General features: G+C 40.5%; 3 protein-coding genes across 4 annotated transcripts; 1 reads left to right on the top strand and 2 right to left on the bottom strand.

Moving 5' to 3' along the window:
- Positions 1–1,865: 1,865 nt before the first annotated feature.
- Positions 1,866–4,615, bottom strand: gcnt4a (glucosaminyl (N-acetyl) transferase 4a). Its single transcript, XM_027006257.2, has 3 exons — positions 4,486–4,615; positions 4,131–4,183; positions 1,866–3,779 (listed from the first exon to the last, which is right to left on the bottom strand). Exon 3 carries the CDS (start codon positions 3,776–3,778, stop codon positions 2,486–2,488), a length of 1,293 nt encoding a protein of 430 aa, XP_026862058.1. The 5' UTR covers position 3,779; positions 4,131–4,183; positions 4,486–4,615; the 3' UTR covers positions 1,866–2,485.
- A 6,524-nt stretch (positions 4,616–11,139) lies between these two features.
- On the bottom strand, positions 11,140–13,769 carry ankrd31 (ankyrin repeat domain 31). 2 transcript variants are annotated; one of them, XM_027006293.2, is made up of 6 exons: positions 13,594–13,769; positions 13,311–13,453; positions 13,063–13,207; positions 12,902–12,942; positions 12,179–12,308; positions 11,140–11,862 (listed from the first exon to the last, which is right to left on the bottom strand). In XM_027006293.2, exons 1-6 carry the CDS (start codon positions 13,664–13,666, stop codon positions 11,612–11,614), a joined length of 783 nt encoding a protein of 260 aa, XP_026862094.2. In that variant the 5' UTR covers positions 13,667–13,769; the 3' UTR covers positions 11,140–11,611. The 2 variants fall into 2 exon arrangements, with proteins under 2 accessions (XP_026862094.2, XP_026862093.2); XM_027006292.2 differs by having other exon boundaries at positions 13,311–13,769.
- A 4,982-nt stretch (positions 13,770–18,751) lies between these two features.
- hmgcra (3-hydroxy-3-methylglutaryl-CoA reductase a) lies at positions 18,752–26,415 on the top strand. Its single transcript, XM_027006206.2, has 20 exons — positions 18,752–18,974; positions 19,803–19,994; positions 20,084–20,195; positions 20,306–20,393; positions 20,497–20,581; positions 20,739–20,844; positions 20,948–21,054; positions 21,162–21,281; positions 21,381–21,541; positions 21,668–21,912; positions 22,030–22,199; positions 22,597–22,791; positions 22,927–23,085; positions 23,254–23,411; positions 24,007–24,112; positions 24,209–24,379; positions 24,498–24,638; positions 24,737–24,895; positions 25,038–25,192; positions 25,350–26,415. The coding sequence occupies exons 2-20, from the start codon at positions 19,830–19,832 to the stop codon at positions 25,402–25,404; spliced, it is 2,658 nt and encodes an 885-aa protein (XP_026862007.2). The 5' UTR covers positions 18,752–18,974; positions 19,803–19,829; the 3' UTR covers positions 25,405–26,415.
- Positions 26,416–26,975: the final 560 nt, after the last annotated feature.

Below are 26,975 nucleotides of genomic sequence, written 5' to 3'. Positions count from 1 at the left end.
AAAATAAGCTATGTTTTTTTAAAGCTAGTTTATCATTGCAAAAACAAAACTAAAGCTAGATCCTTATGGCTTGCATAAGCATTTGAATAAATGCAAGAAAAGCTGCAGGTAAGAGGAGACTTATGTATACTTATTTTTCCAATAATTTTCAGTGTTTAGGTTCTTGCATATTTTCAATCTATTTAATACACAGCATTTTTTCTTTCCCCATTTCCTTCAACAAGCAACTCCACCTCCTAATAATGGCCTAATCAGCCCAGTTATTATTATTATTATTATTATTATTATTATTATTATTATTATTATTATTATTAGTTGCATGTATATAGCGCTTTTCTCAAACTCAAGGACGCTATACAAATTTCACTCTTTTTTTATTAACACACACACCTGATAAGAAGCGGCAGCCAATTTTGTGCACAGCATACAGGACAGACTTCTGAGACAGACTAAAAATCAATAGAAACCGAAGAAATCAAAGGAAAAAAAAGAAATGTATAAATAAAGCTTATTATAATTGTGAATGTTATATATTTCATAATTTACTAAGAAATAAGAGTTCTCTGGCCAAAGAATAAGCATAGTCCTCATGTGTAAAGAAAAATCAAATCAGTTTACTTTCTTAATCGCTTTCTAAGTGAATACATGTAAGACTAGGGTCAATCTCCTTCTGGAATATGAACACAGACTTAATTGTGTATTTTAAGCGTGTGTTGTGTATTTATACACACACTTTAGGAATCTCTTTGTCTGAGCATGTTTGAGATTGATGCAATTATTAAAGGAGAAAAAAGACCATTTGCAGGTATGTAGCAGAACCCCAAAGTCTTAATTGTAATGTGGTGATGAATGTGTAGGTCTGGATTGGGTTATTTAGACAAAGAAGCCTTTGTCTGATATAGAGCTTGTGCTCATTTTACACTTCTAGGTATCAGCTCTGATTCCTATATTTCAGGAGTATTTTAGTTCAACGGTAACTTGAACTCTAACCTACTGTACTGGTTACAATACATTCTATGAGTCGATGACAACTTTTGTACGTTTCTCTCGATAAGAGCATCTGCTAAATGTTGAAAATGTAAATGTAACTGTAAACAACTTGCCTTCTTTTAAACTAAAAGCACAGCTGACATGGTAGAGAATGTGAATAGATGTGTTAATTTCAAGCACATTCTTCTTAGTCAATAAGATTCCAGGAGTCACGTATATAAGAAGGCTGTCTACCAGGTTGTTAAATAAGGCCAAGAGCAATCTTTAACACAGCATCATTAGAGTGAATCAGCAGTTCAGTCTCCCTATTTAAAAGTCTCATTTCAACTGTTAAATAGCATCCTTAAGGGCTGTATCAGTTATGTCCTTTTTTGCAAGTGCTAATGATAACTCGCATGGGACCAGTTACTATTTCTACCCTGAAATCAATTTTACTGGCACTCACAGGTAGACGCAGCATATGGTCTCATGATGACGTCTCCCTAGATGGAGATTTTAAGTCATGGAAAAATGTAATCAATGCCTTATAAAGTTACATCACCATGTCAGTAAGGAAACAGATGTTCTTGAATTAATTCTTCCATTAGAACTTCATGTACAGTTTACCTCCACACTGCCAGACAAAACGACACATAAACACCCAGTCAGCTGCAGACATGTAACAACAATCATGTCTAAATTGTAAAATAGTAGTATGGAATCCTAGCTCATGTCAGGCTTTAAAAAACCCTCTGAGGTAGAAAACAAACTGGTAGTAAAGCACTTAAGTCTGCAGCTAGAAAGTAGTTGAATGATGTGGTTCTGAGATGCATGTGCATATTTATTCCTTCTTGTCACTACCTGTATAATCTACTGACAGTCAAAACATCTCTAAGTGGTCAGTGTGCTCTAATATTTCAAGGTAAGCAGAAAGGTAATTAATAAGTCTGGAATTTCGCTTTGTGATCATCTTTATTAAAATGAGATTTTGTCCCATTTGTACAACTCCAGTGATTGTTCTCTGAGAGAATTCCAGTTTAAAATGCAAGGATTCCAGTTTTATGTAAGAAAAGAGACATTGCCGTAAAACTCTAATATCTAATAGCAAACCACAGAACTATCATTCACTTCTCACAAACAGACCTTCCACATACCGATGAGGCACTTAAGGATTTCATGACAGTATTTAAAAAGCAAATAAAGCAATTAGACCTTTTTCATCACTGAGGTAGAAACTTGGTTAAAAATAAATAAAATAAAAATATATATATTTCACACTATGAGGATTCAGAAAGGCACTTTAAATGGTCTATCCATCTCATCTATTAAATATTGCCTTTTAACGGACGTAATAAGAATATATCTTGGTTGTTCTCTCACATTTATCAAGGGAATCTATGTGGAACATGTTTTGAATTATAAAGCACATTTCACAAGCACAGTAGGAGTTTGAAACAAGTACAAAACAAACACACACCTTTAGGCTCTTGTAAAATAAATAAAACCTCCTTTTCAACTAGACTGCAATCAGTGTCAACGTTTTCTTTTCCTCAAGTTTCTCCTCGAGACATTGAATAAGGACAGGGTCGACCTTGGGATCAAATTTGTTTGCAAACCAGTGGCCATACTCCAACAACCACCGGAGCTCCGCAGCACCATAGATGCAAACACTGCGCATGTGCATTCCAGTACAGGGGGGATACAGAGACTCTTCCAGGTAGTTCCATTTCACCAGCCGGGTCTTACTCTCCAGGTCGGTGACGTCAGGTGCAGAGCGGGAAATTTCTCCGGGCACCCCAGGGACTCGTGCTAGTGTAGCCCAGAAGTGCTCGTCTGGAGAGTATGTGTCGGCTGACCACTCAAGGAAGTCTTTCACCAGACGGCTAGTCTGTACGTAGTGGACAAAATCATGGGAGAGTACGAAGTAGGCACTTCCAATGAACATCTCAATGCCATGCGGAGGAGGGATTTTGGTATGTGTAGTCCTGACAGGTAATCTCTGGTATTCGTATGGGACCTCCTGCAGTTCATACTGGAAGCTGAAGCGCTGTTTCTTAAGGTCACTTGGTCGGCTCGTCTCCAGCATGTTCGCCCCATTTAACTTCTTCAGCTCCCCCACCAGTTCATAGTTGGACTTGAGTGGGAAGTCTTGCCCGCACAGATTAATGGCATATTTCCATTTGACCTTTGAACTCATTAAGTCTGATAGGCAATTGAGATCTGCACTGAGTCTTGTGATGTGTGCATACTGCACTGACTCCAGTTTGGAGGCGACGATTATGTTTGGGAAACACTTGGCCAGGTTTTCCACTGCTGCGATGAAAGGTCTGGAGGATTTCTGATCATAATGAATGCAGTATATATTGTGTGGTGCATAGATGGCTCTAATAATCCTTTCTACCATGGGCATGTTTTTATGCACCACTAAAGAGTAGGCCAGTGGAAAGTCTCGCTCCTCTTCGGTCACCACAATGTCGTTGTAACCCCTTGCCTTGGTGTATTTTGGACAATTTTCAGTGAAGGACACAATGCTCTCATCATCCAAATCCACAATGTCTCGACGCCTTATCTCCAAAGACTTGCCGATTTCCACTGGTTCCAGATGATAAATAGCTGTGCAGTCAATAGCATCATTGTTAGCCTGAGCTCTGGATGATCTCACTGTAAGTCCATGGGGTTCAATGTAGAATTTGTTTCTCTCTGAAATCTTTACATAGATGAGCTTCAGAGCACACACAGTGAAAAATAATGCAAAAAATGGGTAGAACTTGTATCTCTGCTTAAGCAAACCAACACATCTCCTTTTCATTCTGCGTGGGAAAAATAAAATAAATGAATTGTGGCACATCTAGTCATATCTATTTTCATCCTTTGCCTAAAGACAATTTCATTTGCTTTAAGGACTCTTTCATGTTTTGGTACACAACTTGGGCAAAGCAATTCATTGTGCAGGCATTAATAAAAAAAATCCACATTGTCATTTGTATAGGCTCCACATGCCTGGTCTGCTAATGTGTTTCGCCAATAAACACCTTGGTTTCATATTTCCTATACACAACATGCTTCCTTCATCACTGAGGTCAGATATCAGTGTTAAACGGCAACACCCGCCCCGTCTTTAAAGTCTTACGCAGCGCACGTAAAGCAGATACGAAGCCTACCTTGCACTTTTAGAAGTGTCACCTTTTTACCACGTGCCATCAAAATCTCGGACCTGTTCGAAGAATAAGTCGCATAAACACGAAAATGCAATCGTGCTCATTTACGTTTGCTCTACCTAAACACATTCTATATTGTTACTCTATCCAGGAGTGAAAGTATAATCACCAAAGCGTTAGTGTAATACAATGCTACAATAGCAACTATTATTTTTAGACTTTAAAGTAAAAACCAAGAACTGATTAATTAAGAACTAATTCGTTAGATGAATTAGAGCGAAAAACAAAAAATCCCTTAAAACATAACAAGTACATTTTGACCCAAACAGAAACTAAATTCATGTTCTTACGCACTTACATTTAAGACGCCGCTTGTTTTAAAACAAGTTTACATAGATTACGGTCACATATCTTGAGAACTTCTCCCTTTCGCCTGCGTTTGAGATTCCGAAGACTCAGGAGAACAAGATTATCTGAACGTGTTGAACGGCGGGCGTGGCAGAGCCAATGCTCAGACAAGCAATTACAGGGCTACCTAAAATAAAGCCCGCCCACCAGAATAGGCGCTGTTCTGCGACCAGTACACGGCCAAACCTACTGAACCGACTAGAAGTCTGAATACTGGACGACAGAACCCAAGAGAAACATTAATTTACATTTACTGGCAGTCATGACAATAATATAATGAGGACCATCTTTGAACAAGTGGCTTAAATTACACCTAAACCCCTAAAACCTCTTAACAATTCGGTAATAAATACAACAGAACACAACATAATTGTAATTAACATGTAATTAACACAACAGAAATAATTTTGTGAATCTGCCAGGTGCATATTATCACAGGAATTCAAAACCCCAAATAACATCAAAGTGCCTTAAATCACCCAGTCTTCACTGTGTATGAATAAATCCCAGTATCTGTCCATCATGTAACAAGGCAGGAACTCCTCATCACTGACCAGGTGCACGGTGTAGATGTCCATGAAAGATTTATTTGCTTCTGCCAAGAAAAAATGTCAGTATTACCATTAATTGTCAAGTCAATTTTTAGAAGTTTTTAGGTTTTGGGGTATATCTAATTATTTACCTTTCACTGATAAATGTATGCTTACATACCCACTGCCATTTTTCACTTTTTTAAATGAAATGTCAAGCAGGCTGCTCAAAATAACACCTTTTTTTCCCACCCAGTGTTATTAGAAGCTTCATTCTGATACTAATTTTGGTTCCTGTTGTGAAGGCAGCGATGAAGATTTGCAGAGGGAAAACAACTTCTAACCACAGTATACAGTACCTTCTAAGCTCCCAGCCACCTCCCCCTCTGGTGAATATCCTGTACACGTGGGTTTCGACACATGTTCTTGCAGTTGCCGGGGTCCTTTATGAACATTCAATCCAGCAGTTGCAGTGTAATCCCACAGTGACCTTGACTGATACATTATCTGTCAAAATGCGGGTGGTTTTGAGTGAGTCATGTTTCACACCATCAGCTAGACCAAGGGCACTCAATCTGATGATAATTTCTTAAGTGATCGGTATGCTATGCTAGTCTTAGTAATCAAGACAAATTAGTCTTTGCTGACAGCAACTCTGACAGCAAAGCATGGTACAGGAGACAGTATTTTAACACCTTTACTGTGCAATCCACATTCTCAATAAACTATCAGTGAAGCAACTAAGGCCTTTTGAACCTGATACTATTAGAAACTTGCGTTTTTTGTGTGTATTACACTGACATAAATGGACATTATTACAAAGGCCTAGAACAATCTAGCTGTAGTTTGAACATTTCCGTTCAGGACCCTGACCTTTTGCCAAGCAAAAGCTGTGGAGACAGGGCCGCTCTTTCCCAGAACACTGCTGACCCACTCCTCTGGAAGGAGGAAGAGCTTGCCACTGGCATCTTTGATGGAGCCATCTTGTAAGACAGAGGCCTTATGGCATGATCCCTGATATAGAACACAAAGTATAACAGCCTTATTCTAAATATGTAAGCAATTAAGGTGTGTTTAAGGTGTCACTAAAGTCAATTTGCTGCCAGTGGGAATCAGAACAATAATAAAAATAAAACAAGGAAGACATTATTTGGGAATTCCCTCAGCACTAAAAATTGCATTACCATTAGTGTTAGCTCAAAGGTACTCTCTCCTGGCTGAACAACGTTACTGATCAGACTGCTCAAAGTGCGGCCATCGTTGGCAGTTACCACCCATTCTGACTGTACACGAGGATGAGCTGTATTTGAGATAACACTCAGACTTTCAGTAACTGCGCCTGTCCGAGCAGTCTGGGAAAGAGTGGTACTTGTATTTGACTCTTGTAGAGGAAGTGTCGAATGCTGCTTTGACTTCCTTTTCTTGCCCGTTTCGGCCCGTTCATGAGCAAACTTTGTTGCCCTTTTAGTTGTGCTGGTGGTTTTCTGGACCTTTACCTGTTGCTGTGCTGAACATGCAAAAGTCAATTCCGGTGTTACATTCACAGGTGTTTCACAACTTTCCATGACAAGACTTTCTATGATATCATTACTATCAATCACCAATGATCCAGTCTGATGAGCTGGGAGTGGTGCTGTTTTTTTAAGGCCATTCCTATAGGAGTGACCTGAAATGGGAGCAACCGCATGAGTGGTGCTCACAGAGTTTTTGGTGGTACTGTCTTGAAGCACAGTTTCTGCTTTTTTGTGATATGACTCATCGACTCCTCCTGTACATTTAATAAGTTCTGACTGCTTTTTTGGCTCAGAGACAAGTAAACGTGTCCCTGTGGGAACGTGAGTAGAGTAACTATGTTCACATATAATGTTTCTTTCATCACAGTCAATGCAAGACTGTCTATACTGAGTAGTATTCAGTGCTGAAGTTCCCATGGAGCACATCAGGGCAGAACAAGCTTGTCCAGGAACAGTGAGAGACTGGGCTGGTTGTTGATCTTTGAACATTTTCACTTTATGCTTAAGTTCATTCTGCTTCTGCAGAACAACAAGTAAGTTTTTCTGACGAGATGCGAGATCCATTAGGAATTCTCTTAGCTTGCCCTGACGAAAAGATTCAGTCGCTATCCTGCAATTGAAATCAGACATGCTAATGAAATCCTGTTTCTTTACTTAATGGCACACTTCATGACATAATTATTACCAAATGTAAGGTGAAGACAACTAAATTTACCTAAACATATTTTAATTACCATTCCTGAATTTATGTATATAACAAATAAGCACTCACCTGTACGTCTCAGCTAAGTCATTCTTCTCTGCTTGTTGTTTGATAAGCACTTCTTTCAGCAAATTCTGCATTTCTGATAAGGCATCAGTAAATCTGTCTGCGTCCAGTACAATAAGGAGTCTTTACTTGATCAAGCCAAACAGGTCTACTACTAATTATCATATATAAAGGCATAAACATTCACATTGTAAAGCTTTTTAAGTGGGGATTTTAGACTGGCAATAATAAACAATAAGGATATTCAGTCAACTTGCACTGCCAGACACACCAATTAGTAGTTGCTTGTATGTGCACAGAATGCTTTCAATAGAAGGAGAAAAATACCACAGTCTTCAGGATCTCTTAGCTCCCAGACTGACAGCTCTGCCTGCTTCTGTTCCACTTCTTTAAGTGTTAACTTTATGGTTTGAGACTGCCCTGCCTCAAACTAGATATTATTTTAAAATGATGAAATGCTTAAATCATTAGCATGTGTATAATATCAAGAAATGTTACCTTCTGAACCACAAAAGGCAGTGTTACTGACTTGGAAAGAGTTTGCTTTACAACTAGCATTGCCTCCTCGGGTATTTCTCATGGGTCTTTTCATGTCGTCTTCACAGCAGAAGCAGGCAGAAGGTGGTCTGCGAACTTGGTTGTCTGAAAAAGTTATTTAGACGTTAAAATTTGTGTCAAATTCACGAGGAACCGATGATCAGCACTTAAGAATGTTTTTCATTGTACCTCTCAGTCGCTTATGTTTAAAGCAACCTTGCTGCATTTGCTCACAGGTCAGAGCTTCAGACCCTGGCTTGGAAGGTTCGGTTGGCTGTTCAGGTGGAAGAGGTCCTTTAAAGGTTGGGAGCAGCTCTTTGATGTTTTTGTGGCCTGCAAGGTCTAACGCACTTTGACCAAGTGCATTCTTATCATGAGGGTTTGAGCCATACTGAAGAAGAAGCTTAGCCACCTGTACATGAACATAACAACAGCTTTACGAACCTTTACGTATGGTCAACTTAAAAGACAAGTCCCACTGGAAAATATGTCTCCATAAGAACAGAGACTAGCTCAAGCTGAAAACTCTTGTAAAACATTAGGCAATCACCCTACTTTTTATAACTTTTTCAAAGGTTTTGTTCTAAAATACAAGTAAGTCTAAACTATAAATCTAAAAAATGGAAATATGCACTCTATTAAAAAATGGAAATATGCACTCTACTAATTCAAAAATTTAGCACAAATTTTCCAGTTATATAATAATAATAATAAAATAAATAAATAAAAAACTTGTTTACCTCGTACTGACCAGAGGAAATGGCATCCTGTAGAGGGGTGAGTCCATCCAATCCCCTGCTGGTGACATCTGCTCCTGCACTCAAGAGTTGCTCCACCACATTCACAGAGCCTGCAGCACTGGCTTCATGTAAGGCTGTCCATCCTGACCACAACACATGAGTTATTACCATAAGTACAGGCATTATAACGAGTCTTAACTGATTAATTAATACTAATACTAAACACGTGTAGATTGCTTTATACTGTGGGTCAGATATATTAGCTAACCTGCATTGTCTGAAACATTGACATCGATGCCAGCTTCAATAAGGGTTTTGTCTAGCAGCAAGTCTCCTTTTTTGCATGCCTTTTTTGCATTCCTTTTTTGCATGCCTCCCAGTCCTTTTCTCTTGTGGAGGCTTTTCTGGGACACCTTTAAAGCTGGTTTTGCGGCTACTTGCAAAAAGGTTAAAGGTGTTACAATACCTGCAGCCAACCATTGTGCAACAGCATATTTTTTGCTTATGTAAACTAATATGTGTAATAAAACACTCCCAACTGTACCATGCAAAAACAAGCAAATTTTAAAAAACAGTTTCAGGAGAAACTATCTGAAAACTATATGAAATCACCTGCATTAAGCATATCAACACTGCAGACTTGCTTGCTGAGCTTATGGGTGCATGGCTTGTTCTGTACTTTTCCTGCCTTTGTCTTTTTTTTGTGTTGATTCACAGTATTAGTGTATGAAACCTGTACATTTTCAGCTATCTGATGATCATCTTGTCCTTCTCTCTCTGTACCTTGAATGCTGTCTATTTCTGAAATTAAACACAAGGGATCCAGTGCCAAGTCTCTCGGTCTGACAAGGATCTCTGTGTGTAGTGGGTCCACTGTGTCCTCCGGTGGCTTTCTACTGTTACAGCTGCCAGGAGTTTTGTATGAGTCATGCTGCTCACCATATCTTTGTCCATCCAAAGTGTTGAGTGCTGGAGAAGCAAACAGGCCTTTCTGGATGGCCACATCCTCTTTAACAATGCCACAAGTCTTTTGCAGTTCTAGCTCTTCAACAACTGTGCAGTCTGAATCTGCACTTTCTGCTTCATTTTCTATATGAGCGTTATTTTTGGCACATGCCACCAACGTTTGAGTCCTGAATTGTGTTTCTCTATTGTCCTCCTTTTGCTGTATTTGTTTAATGGGTATGCCTGATTTGCCACTCTGTGAAGGTTCATGACAATGTAGTTTTGCAAAGGTCAACACATTCAAGGTGGTGTCCTTTTCAGAGGTTGACATTGTTTCTCGGTTTACGAAACTATTCAGTGTGTCTGTGCTGGTTTCTCTGGAAAAGCAGCTCAGTGGCAAAGATTTTTGCTTTTCTTGGTTTTGGTCAAAATTTGGCTGGACTATGACCGATTTGCTTGCTGTGTGACTACTTGAATCCATTATTTGAAGCTGCTCGCTGGTTGTTTTTAACTGCCCTAAGAGGCCTTCTCTTTCTGGGGGCTCCGGACTGCACGCGAGTCTCTGGTCATGAACTACACCAATTAGCAGAGATGGTGATTCGGTGTCATTTGATTCCAAGGATTCCTCCACATGTAGAGGCATGTGTGTCACTGCTCCTAATGGTTGCACACTAATATCCAGCAAAGTCCCATCTACGTGTGACCCAACAGTTTCATTTAGGCAGGGTGTGGCTATTGAAATACTGCACTCCTCATCGAAGTGACCTTGTGAATGTAAGGCACATGCATTTTCAGAAAAAGCACCTCTTTGGCAAACAGCAGGACCTGAATCATGGCCATCCTGATCTACATTATTGTTCAGTGGAAAGGCAGGACAATCTGATCCTCCTTTGGTCACACTGCCATGTCCAGTGTCAGGCAGGGAGACACAGTGCAGGTCAAAGTTGAGAAAGTAATCTAAAAAGTTATTTTCTTGGCTTGCCATTGTGAGCCATCTCATCTTTTTTTTTGTCACTGTGGAATTACTGTCATGCATAGTTTCATGAGCATCACCAGCACCATCCGAAACCCTCTTGGCTACTTTGTCAGAGCTCCATGAGTCTTTACACGGACTTGGATTAGTTTTATCAGCATCTGAAATCCCGCTCTGAAATAAACATGTAAATGACCAAACTACATCCAAAGCTCGTACTGTAATAAAAACTATTAGAAAACAAAACAACTGGACAGTCTTAAGGTCATATTAGCATGTCATGACATTATCACAGGGCAGCACTCACCCGAAATAAATGATACGTCTCATTAAGGGTGTCTGCTCTTTCCTTCACGGTTTCTCCAAGTACTCCTAAAAATAACGAATATGTTCAAATAAACGAAAATTTATCAAAATAAAACATATTCAGTTTTAATGATTTTTAATCAAAACAGAGTTCAGGTTTGACCCATGGGAATCTTTACAAACAGCTTCCAAAAAAGTCAGGATTAAACGTAATCCTTTTTATTTATATTTAGTGAAAATGAATGAAATCACTAAAATGACAATAAATATTTTTACAAAGGCATCTGAGGTACATCAGATAACAGAAAATAAAAATAAAAATACAGAAACAACTGATGTACTGAACATTTGGAATATATATGTTATAATGCAGTGCTACCAATGGCAACTAAAGCTCCATCATGCCACACTGCCACTAGAACAGATCCTTGAACTTCTATCAGAATATATATTATCAAGATTATTATTACAAAGCAAACATAACCTCTTCATGTAGGTAACATTGTCAACTCCTCATTTTGTAAATTGATTAACGTGAAATGAATAACACTAAATCTAAATATTAGAAATCATACATCAACATAAACGAGACAAACATTTCTAAAACAAGTATTAGTGTTCGTTCATTAACATAAGCATATACACCCAAGAGAAGCAACTCCATTTTTGCAGTATTGTATCAGCAAATCCATTTCTACAAATGCAGACATTTACATATACCTATGTTTGAAAACAGCATGGAAAGTATTAGTCTAAGGTGTATCATTCGCCACTGTCATTCGAACTAAGCATGGCTGCAGAGAATTCCTGAGTGGCACCTAGAGCCCAGTGCTCAGGTGATGATGAATGAGTCCCTGTATAATCCACAGTGACATCACTCTCAGCATCACTGTCTGTGCAACATAAGGTGGCTGATCCCAGGGTCTCCTGGTCCTGAACCAGTAAGTAGCCATGAATATCGGAGTCCATTGCTTGCTGCCTTAGTGGGGGCATAGACTGAGCTGATGGCTTCACTGAGAAATGAGGAGAGATGACACCTCTGTTCAGATTCAGTTACCTGAATCTGGACTGTAAAGTTAACATGTTTTTTGTTTTTTGTTTTTTTAAATGATATTTTATAATTAAGGACAGGTGATACTATTGATCAACAAGCTTGTACATTACCAGGCAGCAAGTCTGTGTATTTCTCATTAAACAGAAAGCCTAATACAATTCACATTGTATATTATTACCATAAAAAAGATGAAAGTTGGTAGATATTTAATGTCCACATAATAAATATTCTATGGGCCATATTTTGTTCCCCAGTCCCCCATTGTATAGGTGTACCTTTAGGCGAGGCTGTGGATGAGTCATGTGCCTTCGTTGTGCCCCCTGTGTCTGGATCGACCTGAGTTTCAGTTTCACTGGACTGCAGTTTGGTTCCTGCTTCACCTCCAGGAGAAGCCTGCCTCACCCTCTGTGAGGCAGAGAAAACATCCCATGAGAACAACCCTGCTGCTAGGGTTCAAAGCAGCAGGACACTTATGGATGGCAAGTGCTGACCTGAACTCTGACATATGTGGTGGTGTTATGTCACAGTCTGGTAGAACAAGACTGTGACATATAGATGTGTCATAGATGCCTAGTCACTATCAGATATAGATGTTTAGATACTACCAGTCACTTAATGATGTGAAACACAAGAGAAATGCTATCAGTAAGGTGCTCCCTATCTCACCTTTTGTGTTTCGCACTTCATCAAAAAGGGAAGAGGTGCAGAGAGCAGAGTAGATGTGTAAAAGTCCAAAATGTAAACAATCTGTTATGGATGTGTATCACCCAGTTGTTCTCCCCAACTAATTCCTCCTGCTGGCTTGAGCCAATTATCAAAGTCAGGATATTTTATCTCTGACCCGTAATTATCTACCGCTGAAAGGAAACTAGCTTCTGTTGAAATTACTGCCATTACAGTACTAGCTTTAAGGGTTTTTTTTTGTTTTTAGGCTGAAGATTATCAGTTAGTTATGGAGTCGCAGATGTGAGGTTTGTTGAACGTTAAGTGTTACTTACTCTACTTTCCGCAAAAGAAGTGGTACTGGACACACTCTGAGCTGTTATAACATATACAAAGATTTTTAAATTCAAAATATAAAAAATGTAAAAGTAAGCCTCTTCATTGGTTTAAAATACATTTTTATCATAGAAAGACGTTATCTTCAAAACATGTATACCTGATGAAAGGTTTCTTTTTGTCTTTGGCACATATTTTCTAAGTAGATTTTGTATAGTTGTGTCTTCACTAAGGTCTATGGCAGTGTCTCCGTTCTCATTCTTCAGCAGTGGGTCAGCGCCATGTTTCAACAGCAGATCTATAATCTGGAGTCACAACCACTATATGTGATTTAAAAAAAAAGAGAAACACAGGGGAAAGGTAGCAGAAGTACACAGAGAAAGAACATACAATAAAAAATACATGCACCTTAAAATGACCAAGTACTACAGCATCATGTAAGGGAGTGACTCCTTCATGGCCCAAGGGGTCGATTTGAGCTCCTGCTTTAAGTAGAGTTTCAGCAATAGCATAACGGTTGCTTAGAACTGCCTCATGAAGAGGAGACCAACCTGAAATACATTTTGTCAGAGTCAACAATTTGCATCTGTGGGTGACTGGGTGTGGAGGCTTTCCCACCTCAACCATTTTATGAACAAACCAGGATCAGTGAATCTGTAATCCTTTTAATTAAGGGGATACTCCAATGTACCTGCATTGTCCACCCGGTTGACACAAGCACCCACTTTAATCATGCTTCTTACAGACTGAAGGTCTCCCTTCATCACAGCTACATGGAGTAGTGTCTCTCCAAATCGGTTTCGTCTGTGAATGTCATTTATTCTCAGTACCTTCCCTGTTTTTGGATTTTTAATAGCTATTCCACAGAACCCTAAAAGAGCATATAAGCATCATATAAGATTTATATAATTAATATTATCTCATTCATTATCTTCAGTTTTCATCTAAAATATAAAGTTGTAGAAATGTATTGCCTATTTTTGTTCAACTAAAAGCTTTTGCTGCTTTGGATCACTTTTCATGTGCACATGCCTGGTCTGCGGTAGTGCCCAGATATTGATCTTTGCTGACTCCTTGTGGACGAATGTGGTATGACAACATGCTTCACGACATCCATTTTTTCAGGGGATCCACCTTTATCACTTGGCCCCAGTAGCCTAACCCTAAAAGATGATTAAAGATTGTGGGTAAAATAGCAATAAATTGTTTAATGCAACATTGTTCTGACAATATATCAAAACACTTGCTAGGCAAAACTACTGTGATTTATCTGAGGTCTTATACTGTTATTTATCTGTGAAACCTGACTAACCTGCTTTTAACATTGCTATCTTTGTCCTTTATGACATTTGACTTTTCTCTTTGTTGTTCTTCTCTGGATGTCTGACTATGAGCCTTTACACTTGCTCTCATTGACCGCCTAAGATGATTCATGTTTTGTGTACTGCACCCACTCTGTGACAACGTCAAATGTTCTGGAGATTCAGCAGGCTTTGTTTTAGGACTGGCATGAGGCTGACTGTCCTTCATACACACTGCTTTTGTTTTTATAAAATTCACAGTGTCTGTATGGGTTCCCATTCCCTGTCCCACACTCTCTGTGAATGACAATTGGCACAAATAATAAACGGCAACAAAACAAGACATTATAGATATTGCAGCAATACTTATAAATAGTCACTAGGTGGATTCAATTGTACAGAAGTTAACATAGTATTTCAATAGTTCAGTTGTACAGAAGTTAACAGAGTAGTCTATTTTTGCAGTAAAATAGTAAAAATTGTATTGGCAGTCATCATAGATTTTCTTAGCCTGTTTTCCACTGAATTTCAGACTGAATGGTTCTGAGTATGAATAGTTTTCAGACTGAATGGTTCTGAGTATGAACAGCAACTGTTTCGGTCGTGTTTCCACATGAACATAGTTCAGCACATTACAAACTGTGCTAAGTCACAATCGTGTGGGTGGGAATCTTGTAGTTTTCTCTCTTGTCCCCAGTGTTCTCCATGTAAATATGTAGGGAATGTATAACAAAATACTAAAAACAGCCCAAACAACTCCAAATTATCCAAGACACTGAACACCGGAACGCTCTGCCACTGCCTTAGTAACTGATGGTAAAAGAGGCTTTTATTACATACTAAGCTACCTTTCAAGCGTTCCATCTTCACTGGTATCTCAACATCATTTCTAACAGCATCATTCTGGCTTCTAAAGATAAAGCAGTACATTTGCACACGTCAACACTGAATACATCTTTTGCCATGTACAGATACTGTTATCTGCAAATATAAAGGCTATTTACAATTATAAGACTACAAACCTCATAGAATTATTCAGTGGCTTGTCATCAGTCTATATAGATAATGACACAAGAATTAAAACATTACAAGGAAGACTTGGCTTGTCTAATTATTCTAAAGGACACAAGTGTATAGATATTATCAACCAGATCTCAAAAGTGTTTAGCTGACATCCACGATAATACAAGAAAACCTAGTGATCTTTTGTCCGTTTTAGTTATTTGGAAAATAGATTAACTCTACTTGGTTGTTCTCAAGCGCTCTCCTCTCCACTTGGTGCACCAAAAGACCAATCTGGGGTGATACGTCTGCCAAACGAATGTTTGAACAAGTATTAAAACTTCGGTCATCCAAAGCTATCCATTTATGTATAACAAGCCAACCGTAAAACTACACAAGATTACAATCTCCTATCTTGTGAAGGACTAACCTAGCTATCGTCAACCTCACTAAAACAAGATCGCTCACTATAACCGAAATCTTAATGTTTTGGTCAACTTACCATTGAGGTAAGAGGACTGCGGGCTATTGTGAAGAGAGGCAGATGAAAACTGTCCGGCTGTTGTCACCATCCTCAACCTGGGTAAGTGAACGTTAAATATGCTAACTTATCTAAGTAGTTTAAACCATAGAAAGTCAACTACGTACCAACAAATCATTTAAATTTAACACTTTGTGTTAATAATATAAACCTTATTTATAAAAATATATAGTTTTTAAAAATGTATTAAACAATACATTTGTCGCTACACTGCTAACTAGTTAGCTAACTACTACTACTAAAACAGTCCACAATGCAATTATTAGCTAACTAGCTAGCTAGCCAAACCATTTCCTTACATACCTTTTCAAGTAAAAATTTTCGTCTACTTCTTCATTCTCTGATTCTGTTAAAACTGCTTCCTCTTGAGAAATACTCACTTCCATCGTTAGGTATTTATTTTGCTATCTATATGACTGTTTTAATAGCTATTAATAGCGTTAACTGAGTTTTATCATCGCTCTCATTCAGCTCCTACGCAACTTTTTGCTCGCGCAACGGTTTATTCAAATAATATTAAAATAATATTTAAAATAAGATCTGATTGGTAGACAGATTTGCAACTGTGTTCTCATTGGAGCAGTTCTTCCTGCTGATTGTTCTTTGGTGTTTTTCTCTCTCTCTCTCTCTCTCTCTCTCTCTCTCTCTCTCTCTCTCTCTCTCTCTCTCTCTCTCTCTCTCTCTCTCTCTCTCCCTCATCCCGGAGGGTGTGTGTGTGTGTGTGTACTGACACACACATCCATATACACCCACACGTCCTCTGGGCGGTCGTGTCCTCTACCAGAGGCCTGGGGGTGTGAAGGTCCTGTGTAGAATCTTAGCTGTTCCCAGGACTGCACTCTTCTGGACCAAGATCTCGGATGTTGTTTGTGGGATCTGTTGGACCCATTCCCGCAGGTGGGGGTTATAGCCCTTAGTGCTCCATAGGAACCACAGTTGCCTTCACCTTCCACATCTTTTCTAGCTCTTCTTTCAGCCCTTGGTATTTCTCAAGCTTTTCATATTCCTTGTTTCTGATGTTGCTATCACTTGCAACCGCCACATCTATCACTACGGCTCTCCTCTGCTGTTTATCCACCGCTACTATGTTCGGTTGGTTAGCCATTACCATCTTGTCTGTCTGTATCTGAAAGTCCAACAGGAGTTAGCATAGTCATTTTCCACCTTCTCTAGGGGTGTATCACACTAAGACCTTGGAACTTCCTGCCCGTAATTAGCAAAGATGTTTCTGTATACTATGCCAGCAACTTGGTTATAGCGTTTCCTGTATGCTCTGTCAGCTAGCATCTTGCATCCAACTTTTATGTGCTGGATTGTCTCTGGGGTATTTTTGCACAGCTTGCATCTGGGATCCTGCCTGGTGCAGTAGATCCCAGCCTCTATTGATCTCGTAGTCAGGGCTTGTTCCTGTGCTGCTATGACAAGTACATCTGTGCTGTCTTTCAACGCAGCCTTTTCTAGCCATTGGTAGGATTTCCCCATATCATCCACTTCCACTCTTTGCCAGTGGTACATAACTTGCAGGGGTTTGTCCTCCCATTAGGGGTCTCTGCTCCTCCTCATTTTCATCCTCCTCAGGTTTCTGCTGTCTGAGTTACTCACTAAGCACTTGATTACTTGGGATAGTCATCTTGGTGTACTCCTGGATCTTGTTTCTTTCATCGTGGATAGTGGCTCTGATGAGCACTAATCCTTGGCCCCACTTCTTCCACTTAGAGTATAGCCCCAAATGCTGGATTTGGGATGAAACCCAGTGTTCCAAATTATTGAAATTCTGATGCTGTAGACTTTCTTGACAAAAAAAATACACGTGTTTAGATCTCTATCATATGTTAGATTTACATAACTTATATTAGAATATGTATTTACATCACTACAGTAAATCATTAAAAAAACATAAATTGAGAAAAATAAATCCTAAAAATATCTTTTGCATTCCCATGTTGACAGCAGTGTAATACTGACAATAGACGACATTCCCCCATGTCAAAACCCTCTTGCACGCATTTTCACTCTCGCTCTCACGTGCATTTCCAGTCGCTCACACGAACTTTCACTCATTCGTTCTCGTGTGCATTTCCAGTCTCTCGCGTCTACATGTGACCGACTATGATGTGCTATTCCGAGTAGCCTACATTTTCTGCTAGGCCGACTACATTATGTATAAGACATGATCTGTACTACATGGGGACCTAGATACAGGATACAAAAATTGCATAAAGCGTGCACGAGCCAAATACATAGACACATACACATATATTGTTGCAACACTGAGGGTGCATGAATGATAACGTGTTTTCACGTTTCATTTTGGTGTTCAGCACAAAAATGTTTAATGCATTAACAAGCAGTAGAGGTAGTCTAAATGACTTTTGAAAACAGGCGAGTCTGCCTGTTATGTTTGACAGTTCTGCATACCAGAAAGAGACATACCACTGCATCATGAACGTACAAAGATACATCTGTCATAGTTGAGGAGTGTGTATGGCCTGATATCATAGCCCATGGACCCAAAATTCGGTAGCAGTCTATTGTCGTGATTGTATTTCATTGTAATAATTATATTTCGACGAGGCATATATTTAAATGGATGTAGTTGTGCGTTGATTACATTTGAATGTGGGTTGTATTCAGTGCCGAATTCGGCATATAATGTAGTATACTGTTTTTCTGTAAAGAGGTAAAATGACGTACAAACAATATAATAGAGGCTTTGCTTTTCATTCTGGCATTTATTCTGTATGTTGCTTTCGAAAAAAATAATACAATTTTGTATTGCATCGCGTTTTTTTCATTGTCGTGATTGCATTGCAATTGGCACGAATTCCTCCATAGCACAGCACGTGACATTCAAAGCATGGTGAGATCGCGCGACTTTAGCGGGGAAACACCTCCCACACCTGCGAGGGCGTGGTTTGTGACGTCACTCGCACAGTCCGTAAATTTGATTGGCTGCGGGACCGAATGACGCAGCGCCATGCCATCGCTCCACAATCGCAAGAGGATGTCGGCAAGAGATCGGGGGTTCAGCATCGGGCTGCTCATTCTGACGCAAGATTATGGCCTCATCTTCTGGGGTTTATTGCTTTTTAAAGCAGCACTAACAAAACGTGTTAACCGAATTCAGCATCTTTTAATTTATGCCTTCTAGAAATATCCAAAAGTCGACGTGACAGCGCAGCCGACGCCTGTGATTTCGTTAGAATTCTTTCATCCGTTCGGAAACCGGTGAGTACTAAACCTGTACCCCTCCGATTTACTGCTCTTTTTTATTTTGGAGATTCTCTGTCAACCCTGTTTGACTGATCACAGTAAAAGACAAGGGCCGATTTGGCATCATCGTCTGAATCATGAATAGCGTCACTACCTGAACTTGGACATCTTGTTATCAAGCCGGCGCAGGCCACTCTGAAGAGCGAAATTACTGCCAATTACCGCACGACACAGATATTTAAGACAGCGTGAAAATGTTAGCTGTGCACCGTTTTAGCAAAATGATATGCCAGTCTGTCATCAGGTAAGCTCCTGTGCGATTTTAAAGACGGGAATCCTTGTCCATAGACAAGTCTATAATGCGGGTCTGTGTTTCGTCTGGCTTAGTTTGCGCAGAAGTGACGAGGGAGTCTACAATGACTCATCCGAGCTCAGTGGCTTAATTTGATTTAAGTCGTCAGTGACAAATGTCTTTAGAAAATAGAACAAAAATCATTAGGTTACAAAAAGCAGTTGAACATTTTATTTATTTGCTTCGCATATTTCACAAGGCATTTATTATAGAATCAGCGTTGTTATTTAAACGAGACTTATTCTTAATTTGTTCGTGTTATACAACACATAATAATAAACGCAGAGTAAATGTGTAAGTACGTTTATATTAACTTAGGTTTTTCTTCGCTTTTTTCATCAACTGTAACATATTTTAGCTACGTTCTGACGTTATGTTCATGTTTACTGAAAGTTGGTTAAATCGTTATAATCTTGTCTGACCAGATTACCTCTTTCACTCCCACCTTACTTTCTTCTGTTTCTCCTTTCCAACCTTTACACGCTCCCAAGTTGTGACCAGACATCTGACGGACCAGAATGCTGATCAGGCTTTTCCGTATCCATGGTCTGTTTGTGGCCTCCCACCCATGGGAGGTGATTGTGACCACCGTGACCCTCACCATCTGTATGATGTCCATGAACATGTTCACAGGCAATAACCAGATTTGTGGCTGGAACTTTGACTGCCCCAAGTCTGAGGAGGTGCGTTGTACTACAGAAATAAGCTCCGTGTAGCATTTGTTTTAGATTGGTTGTTAAGTTCTCTTTTTCCTCTTTGCTCTTGTACACAGCAAGTCCTCAGCAGTGACATCATCATTCTGACAATCACAAGATGCATAGCAGTTGTATACATTTATTTCCAGTTCCAAAACCTTCGCCAGCTTGGGTCAAAATACATATTGGGTAAGATTTAGTTGTTTTTTTATACATTTATATAAATGTATTCCAAAGCAACACTCAAAATGTGTCCACTTCAAAAGTCATATCAGTTTTTTTAAAACATTTTTTTCCAGGTATTGCCGGACTTTTCACCATCTTCTCCAGTTTTGTTTTCAGCACGGTTGTTATTCATTTCTTGGATAAAGAACTAACAGGTCTAAAGTAAGTGAACTGCTGGAGTTTTGTCTTGTTGATTCCAGTTCACAGCCTGTCTCGTGCTACACCGCGACGCTGTCCCGCAGTAACATGTTCTGTTTGTCTACAGCGAGGCCTTGCCTTTCTTCCTGCTACTGGTTGATCTTTCCAAAGCATGTGCGCTGGCCAAATATGCACTGAGTTCAAACTCACAGGTACCTGGCATCATAGATTTGTACTTCTAGTCCACATTTCAATAAATTCAAAAATAATTTGCTACAGTAACATTGTAAATTAGAGAATTTAACAGTAGGCATAATGATTTGAAAGATTTTGATTTGGACATGTTAACTTGTCTTTTTAATACTTTAGGATGAGGTGAGAGAAAACATTGCTAAAGGAATGGCAGTCCTGGGTCCAACATTTACTCTGGATGCCCTGGTGGAGTGTCTAGTAATTGGTGTGGGGACTATGTCAGGTACTTATCCCTCCATATTGCAATAAGTTTCACATTCATACTGTGCATTCGCACTTACAGTGAGCCCAAACACAAACCTGTGCCATTCCTGATCTAATCATAGGTGTTCGCCAGCTTGAGATCATGTGCTGCTTTGGATGCATGTCTGTCCTGGCCAACTACTTTGTCTTCATGACTTTCTTCCCAGCCTGTGTGTCATTAGTGCTCGAGGTAAGTGAAATTGCTTGAACTAAAGGTATAATTTGTTTGCATATAGTTTTGTTTGTGTTGGAGGACCCAATAGTCTAAAATGGTACCACATTTCTTTCGACAAACAGTTGTCCAGGGAGAGCAGAGAGGGACATCCTATCTGGCAGCTGAGTCATTTTGCCCGTGTACTTGAGGAAGAGGAGGACAACAAGCCCAACCCAGTGACTCAGCGAGTCAAGATGATCATGGTACAAACGCGCTGACTTCAAAATGTACCACCACCAACCTGCTACAATCGTATTACCCGAGGACGTGCTTTAAGTGGTGTTTTTTCCTCTCTTTTGCAGTCTCTTGGCCTGGTGATGGTCCATGCTCATAGCCGGTGGATTGCTGACCCTGCCTCCCCCAAAGGAACACTGGACGAGGCTGACGTGGACAGAAATCTGAACACCTATGCCCCCAAAAGGATTGAACCTGATATGCTCCTATGGCACTTCTACCTGTCCAGGTGAGCACCCTCGAGAGTATCCAAAATCCTGAGCCTGAGTAATACACAGATTCTGCCCTGTTTCACTGTCTATTCTTTAGTATGTTGTTAATAATAGTTATATGATACATGATATGTGATTCATAGGATGATCTGCCTGGATGTGGAACAAGTTATCACTCTGGGTCTCGCTCTCTTCCTGACTGTGAAGTACATCTTCTTCGAGCAAGTGGAGATAGAGTCCACATTGTCTCTCAGAGTCCCCAACCCCAGCTCCATGCTCAGGCAAAGGCGGTCCCCTGATGACTGTTGTAGGAAAGAGGTGGCCCCCCAACCCTGCGAGGGGGAGAAGCCAACCAATCCCCTTGCTGTCATCACCAAAGAAGAACGAGGTAGAGGCACTCCTCACTTACCCAGCTTGGCATCTGTTTATGGATTTGCTCATGCCAGAAGCCAGAAATGACTGCAATTAGAAGCTACTGAAAAATGTCATCCCCTTTTTCTGGTAGATTTAGTGATCAGGCCCCTGTCCACCGTAACTGAAGCAGCTCCTAAAAGCTTGTTTGTGGTGGGAGAGGAGGAAAACCCGGGACATGCTGATCTCACCGAGCCCCTGCCCACCATTCCCTCCACGCCCAGGCCAGTGGACGAGTGCCTGGCGATTTTGAGAGACTCTGCGGTGAGAACATCTGATCATTTATTCCTCAAACAGCCCGCCTGCAGCCTCTACCGTGCTGCGTGCCATTCCACTTCTCTAAAGATGGTGTTGGCTCATTTCTTTTTTTAAAGCTAAGCTCCAGGAGAGCTTCCAGTGTTGGTGAAGCTTGTGGCTACTTTTACCTTGATGATGACCCCTATAATCCCTAATGAGCCGGTCCACTTTACTTGCTTGCTTAACTCTTAACCAGAGTTTGACGTGAGAATGGATTGTGAACCCATCTACCTCCAAGAATTGAATTACTTTACGTGAAATGTACTGTGTGAGCTATGTGCAAGCTCATTGTTTGTAAGTGTGTGAGGTTGTGCTTGAACAAGGAAAAGAGTATGCATGAAAATAATGTTGTGCAACTCAACAGATGGGAGCTCACTACCTCAGTGATTCCGAGGTTATTGTATTGGTGAATGCCAGACATATTCCTGGCTACAAGCTGGAGGCTGTAATGGAGACTCCTGAGAGAGGGGTTACGATCCGCAGAAAGATGTTGTACACAAAACTCCCCAACCCGTCTTCATTCACCTGCCTTCCCTACAAAGACTATGACTACTCTCAGGTACAGCAGGCAAAAACCTTTAAAAGAAACAACTCTGCTCTCAAACCTGGTCACTTTTATTCTTAAACGTTATGGTATTATTATAGCTAGGAACCCATTTCAGTTACCTGTTTATATTGGTTGTCCATTTTCTAGGTCTTGGGAACTTGCTGCGAGAATGTGATTGGTTACATGCCAATTCCAGTGGGCGTGGCAGGGCCTCTGCTGTTGGATGAAAAGGAATTTCAAGTCCCCATGGCAACAACTGAGGGCTGTCTGGTGGCAAGCACCAACAGAGGCTGCAGAGCCGTTTCTGTAGGCCACATCACTGATTTCCTATTCTCAAAACAGGCCGAGCTAATTAGTTCTCAGACACAGAGAAAACCTCTTGGTATTTAAGATCAATGGCCACAAATCCAAAATATTTAAACAACTCCCCGTGTACAACACTGACTGGCTGTGCTCTGCCCATTCCTCCGGTAGCTGGGTGGTGGAGTCAGCAGCAGGGTCTTGGCTGATGGGATGACTCGCGGGCCTGTGGTTCGGCTGCCCTCTGCCTGCCAGGCCGCTGAAGTCAAGGCCTGGCTGGACAGCCCAGAGGGCTTCAAGTGCATCAAGGAGTCCTTTGACCGCACCAGCAGGTAAGCAAAAAAAATAACCCTGACTGTTGTTTAATCACGAATAAGAACATCGACTATATTGGCTAAACTGTAGTCTGTCTTACATATTAGAGGAGTCATACAGTTTGGCTAAATACAAGACTACTACATTTTTTAAAACATCAACGCCAAAAATAATCCAGACAGTTTTTTAAAACTTTGTGATTTTACCTTTTTTGATCTAAGGTTTCTATTAAACATTTGGGATAAAAGAGTCCAAAGGGTGCTTGTGGCGTGTAGATATTTAAGTCATGTGACCTTCCAGCACAGTGTGAGAGACGCTTATGCATTGCAGTCACGTGTGTCTGCAGGAAGTTCACGCTTTGTATTCTGTTATCTTTGGTCATGTTTACAGTTCTGTAGCTCACACCTGAACAAAATATACTGCACCATATACATTTTTACTTTGCTTTTGCATTTACATATATGCAAATCTATGTAGGTACTGAGGTGTAAGTGTAGCTGCTAAATTACTGATGCAGAAACCTAAAACACCTAGCCTGTGTTACACACACATGCAGGGTGTTGCAACCTCTCCTGTGATACATTTTCTTTTCTTTTGTTGCCGTTATCGTAGGTTTGCTCGTTTGGACAAGCTCCTTATCGGTCTTGCTTCACGAAATCTGTACATTCGCTTTCAGTCCAGAACTGGAGATGCCATGGGTATGAATATGATTTCAAAGGTAAGACACTGTGCAGATGCGCAGAAAATAATGACTATTGACTGGTTTCCGTTTATTGAGCTGACGTTATACCATTATTACCCTCTCTGTGGGCAGGGCACAGAACAGGCCCTGACTAGACTTAAAGAAGAATTCCCAGATCTGCAGGTCCTGGCAGTCAGTGGGAACTACTGCACTGACAAAAAACCAGCTGCCATTAACTGGATTGAGGGGAGGGGCAAGTCTGTGGTGTGTGAAGCCACCATACCTGCCAAGATTGTCAAAGAGGTATAGTTCTTCAGGTTATTTGAAGCTGTGTTTAATACAGGGTCCACATACTGAGTATTAAACAGTGGACCGTCTTGAGGACAGTTTCATAATGGTCCGAAACTCTCAACTACTGTAGGTTTTGAAGACAACTACAGAAGCTCTGGTGGATGTAAACATCAGTAAGAACCTGGTGGGCTCTGCCATGGCAGGGAGTATCGGGGGCTACAATGCTCATGCAGCCAACATAGTGGCCGCCATTTATATCGCCTGTGGACAGGTATGAGGTGTTAAACAGTGTTAAACGCAAGTTTAGAGAGTGCTAGAGGAAATGTGATTAAAATGAAGTGAAAGTAACCAAGAGCATTATTGCTGCAGGACCCTGCTCAGACTGTGGGCAGCTCCAACTGCATCACCTTGATGGAAGAATCAGGCTCCACGGGAGAGGATCTGTACATCAGCTGCACCATGCCCTCTATTGAGCTGGGCACTGTAGGAGGAGGAACCAACCTGACACCTCAGCAAGCCTGTCTGCAGGTACCTCCTAAATATCATGTCACTCTCCGCCGGTCTCTTAGACAGACTGGCCAGTCCCTGAAGATGTTAAATAAAACGGGAACATGGCCATTGTTGAAGAGAGGATGTAAACGGTGACTTGCATTTGTTATGATGCTCTCAGATGCTAGGCGTGCAGGGTGCCAGTGATGTATGCCCGGGCGAGAATGCCCGGCAGCTTGCAAGGGTGGTATGTGCTACTGTGCTGGCAGGGGAGGTGTCACTCATGGCTGCTTTAGCTGCTGGACACCTGGTCAAAAGCCACATAACACACAACAGGTGAATAGATATCACTGGTATTATCTCATACTATTGATATTATTATTATTATTATTATTATTATTATTATTACTCTTATTATTGCATTTTATGGAACCCTCATCTGAAAATGATCCAATTGCAAGCTGAATGCATCCTGTTAATCTTATTGTTCCAGGTCAAAATTAAATTTACAGGAAGTATCGGGAACGTGCACAAAGAAAGCGTCTTGAAACTGCACCAAATGCTGGGGAAGGAGCAAGGGGTTCACTGGGGGAAATACAACCAATTTAAAAGGGATGGACAGCAAGCCTTTGGGCAAATCTCGATATACTGACAAGTGTCAGATGGACGGTGGTACTGAATATTCTTGTTTGCCGCACAAGTGCACAGCTTGCAATATCGATTGCGGAATGCCCCTTCTGAAATATCTCTCAAAGACTACTGAAGTCAGACTATACAATATTATACTGTGTACTGTTCTTACATTTGTATTTTGCATATCTCGCAACAGATGCTGTTTCTACTGTCAGAGCTTATTGACTGACTGCATACAGATCATCATTTATTTTTACTCCCTATTCAGTGGGGGAAATGAAGGTGTATTTTTATAGCATGGCAGTTTGATGGAATGAAGATTAAGCAGGACCAATGTGAATGGGGAGCTAAACATTTGGTAATTGAACAACTCCTGCATTGATAATCATGATGTATGTGCACGTTTTCCTCAAGGGAAGACAGTAAAGGCACAACTATTTCACAAAGATGCTAAAGTAGTCTAAAGGACCTGAAAGACAGCATTTGCTCCAGGTGCTTCTGTGTGCACTCAGGTATTGGAGCACTGTGCATGTACAATTGCATCCTCTGCTTGTCACACATGGAGAATTTAGCACTTACTGGTTTTGCTTCTTGTAACAGCAGATGGGAAGGATGCTAACTAGCTATGTTTTTTCTAAGGGAAGGTACTGTTTGTACAACAAAACAGCAAAAGGAATGGCTTTGTATAATTTTTTTTGTAATTATAATTAAGGGAATTGGTCATTCATACTGCATTCTGCTTTGTGTGTTTTGATATGTATACCTTAGCACTCTTCAGAAGTTAAACGCAAATTTTAATGTCCAAAAACCTAGATGACCATGAAAAGCTCAGAGTTGTGAAAGTCAAAGTTGATGTTTCAAAGCAAGCGATGTGGTATATAATTCACAGCCCATGCAGCTTATGTCAATAAACCCATACGAACATGTTCAGGGAAATTTAAGAGCTGAAGCTTCATTCCAACAAATACAGCAGAGTAGGAAGAAACATTAGGATACTGCAACTATCTAGCAGTGACAATGTCAGCAGAGACACTTGCCTCATCAGAGCTCACCCTGCATCACGTCATCAGAGCAGTGACGGCTGATTGGCTGAGCATCGCTAAAGCTCCTGGTAGACCCTCAAAAAGGATGTAGAGTGCTTCACACACACACACACACTCTGATTCTTATCTGATTCACTTTCTCACTTCTGTTGGATATCATTTCTATTGCCAGCATATCAAAGCACCACTGGCTGATATTCAATTGCTTTCTCAGTTAGCTGCCATCAAATGCAAAGGCCACACTAAAAACTCTTGATCTGGTCTCCCATGGCAACACAGGTGCAGACTCTGGTGCCAAGGCTTCAATCCCCTCCCCTGCACTCTCCTCTTTACCTCATCTTCTCCCCTATACCATGCAGGGGCAGTTGAGGGCACGAGGGGATGATACCAGGTGATTATGCTCTGTAAAAACACCTGGTAGGCACCACAGTCTATCCACTTTA

The sequence above is a fragment of the Electrophorus electricus genome, chromosome 9, assembly GCF_013358815.1.
Source record: "Electrophorus electricus isolate fEleEle1 chromosome 9, fEleEle1.pri, whole genome shotgun sequence".
NCBI lineage: Eukaryota > Metazoa > Chordata > Actinopteri > Gymnotiformes > Gymnotidae > Electrophorus > Electrophorus electricus.
This window is presented reverse-complemented; position numbering and strand designations above follow the sequence as displayed.

Bases quoted from the DNA above. Each gene is read 5' to 3' on its own strand.
- gcnt4a (XM_027006257.2), bottom strand. From the start codon at position 3,778: ATGAAAAGGAGATGTGTTGGTTTGCTTAAGCAGAGATACAAGTTCTAC.
- ankrd31 (XM_027006292.2), bottom strand. From the start codon at position 13,529: ATGGTTGAGGTGGGAAAGCCTCCACACCCAGTCACCCACAGATGCAAA. The intron at 12,309-12,901 runs GTAAGTAACACT...TCTGCCTCACAG, and splicing joins CTTCTTTTGCGGAAAGTAGA to AGGGTGAGGCAGGCTTCTCC. The intron at 11,863-12,178 runs GTACACCTATAC...CTCATTTCTCAG, and splicing joins ATCCACAGCCTCGCCTAAAG to TGAAGCCATCAGCTCAGTCT.
- hmgcra (XM_027006206.2), top strand. From the start codon at position 19,830: ATGCTGATCAGGCTTTTCCGTATCCATGGTCTGTTTGTGGCCTCCCAC. The intron at 21,913-22,029 runs GTAGAGGCACTC...TTTTTCTGGTAG, and splicing joins CATCACCAAAGAAGAACGAG to ATTTAGTGATCAGGCCCCTG. The intron at 22,200-22,596 runs GTGAGAACATCT...GCAACTCAACAG, and splicing joins CGATTTTGAGAGACTCTGCG to ATGGGAGCTCACTACCTCAG.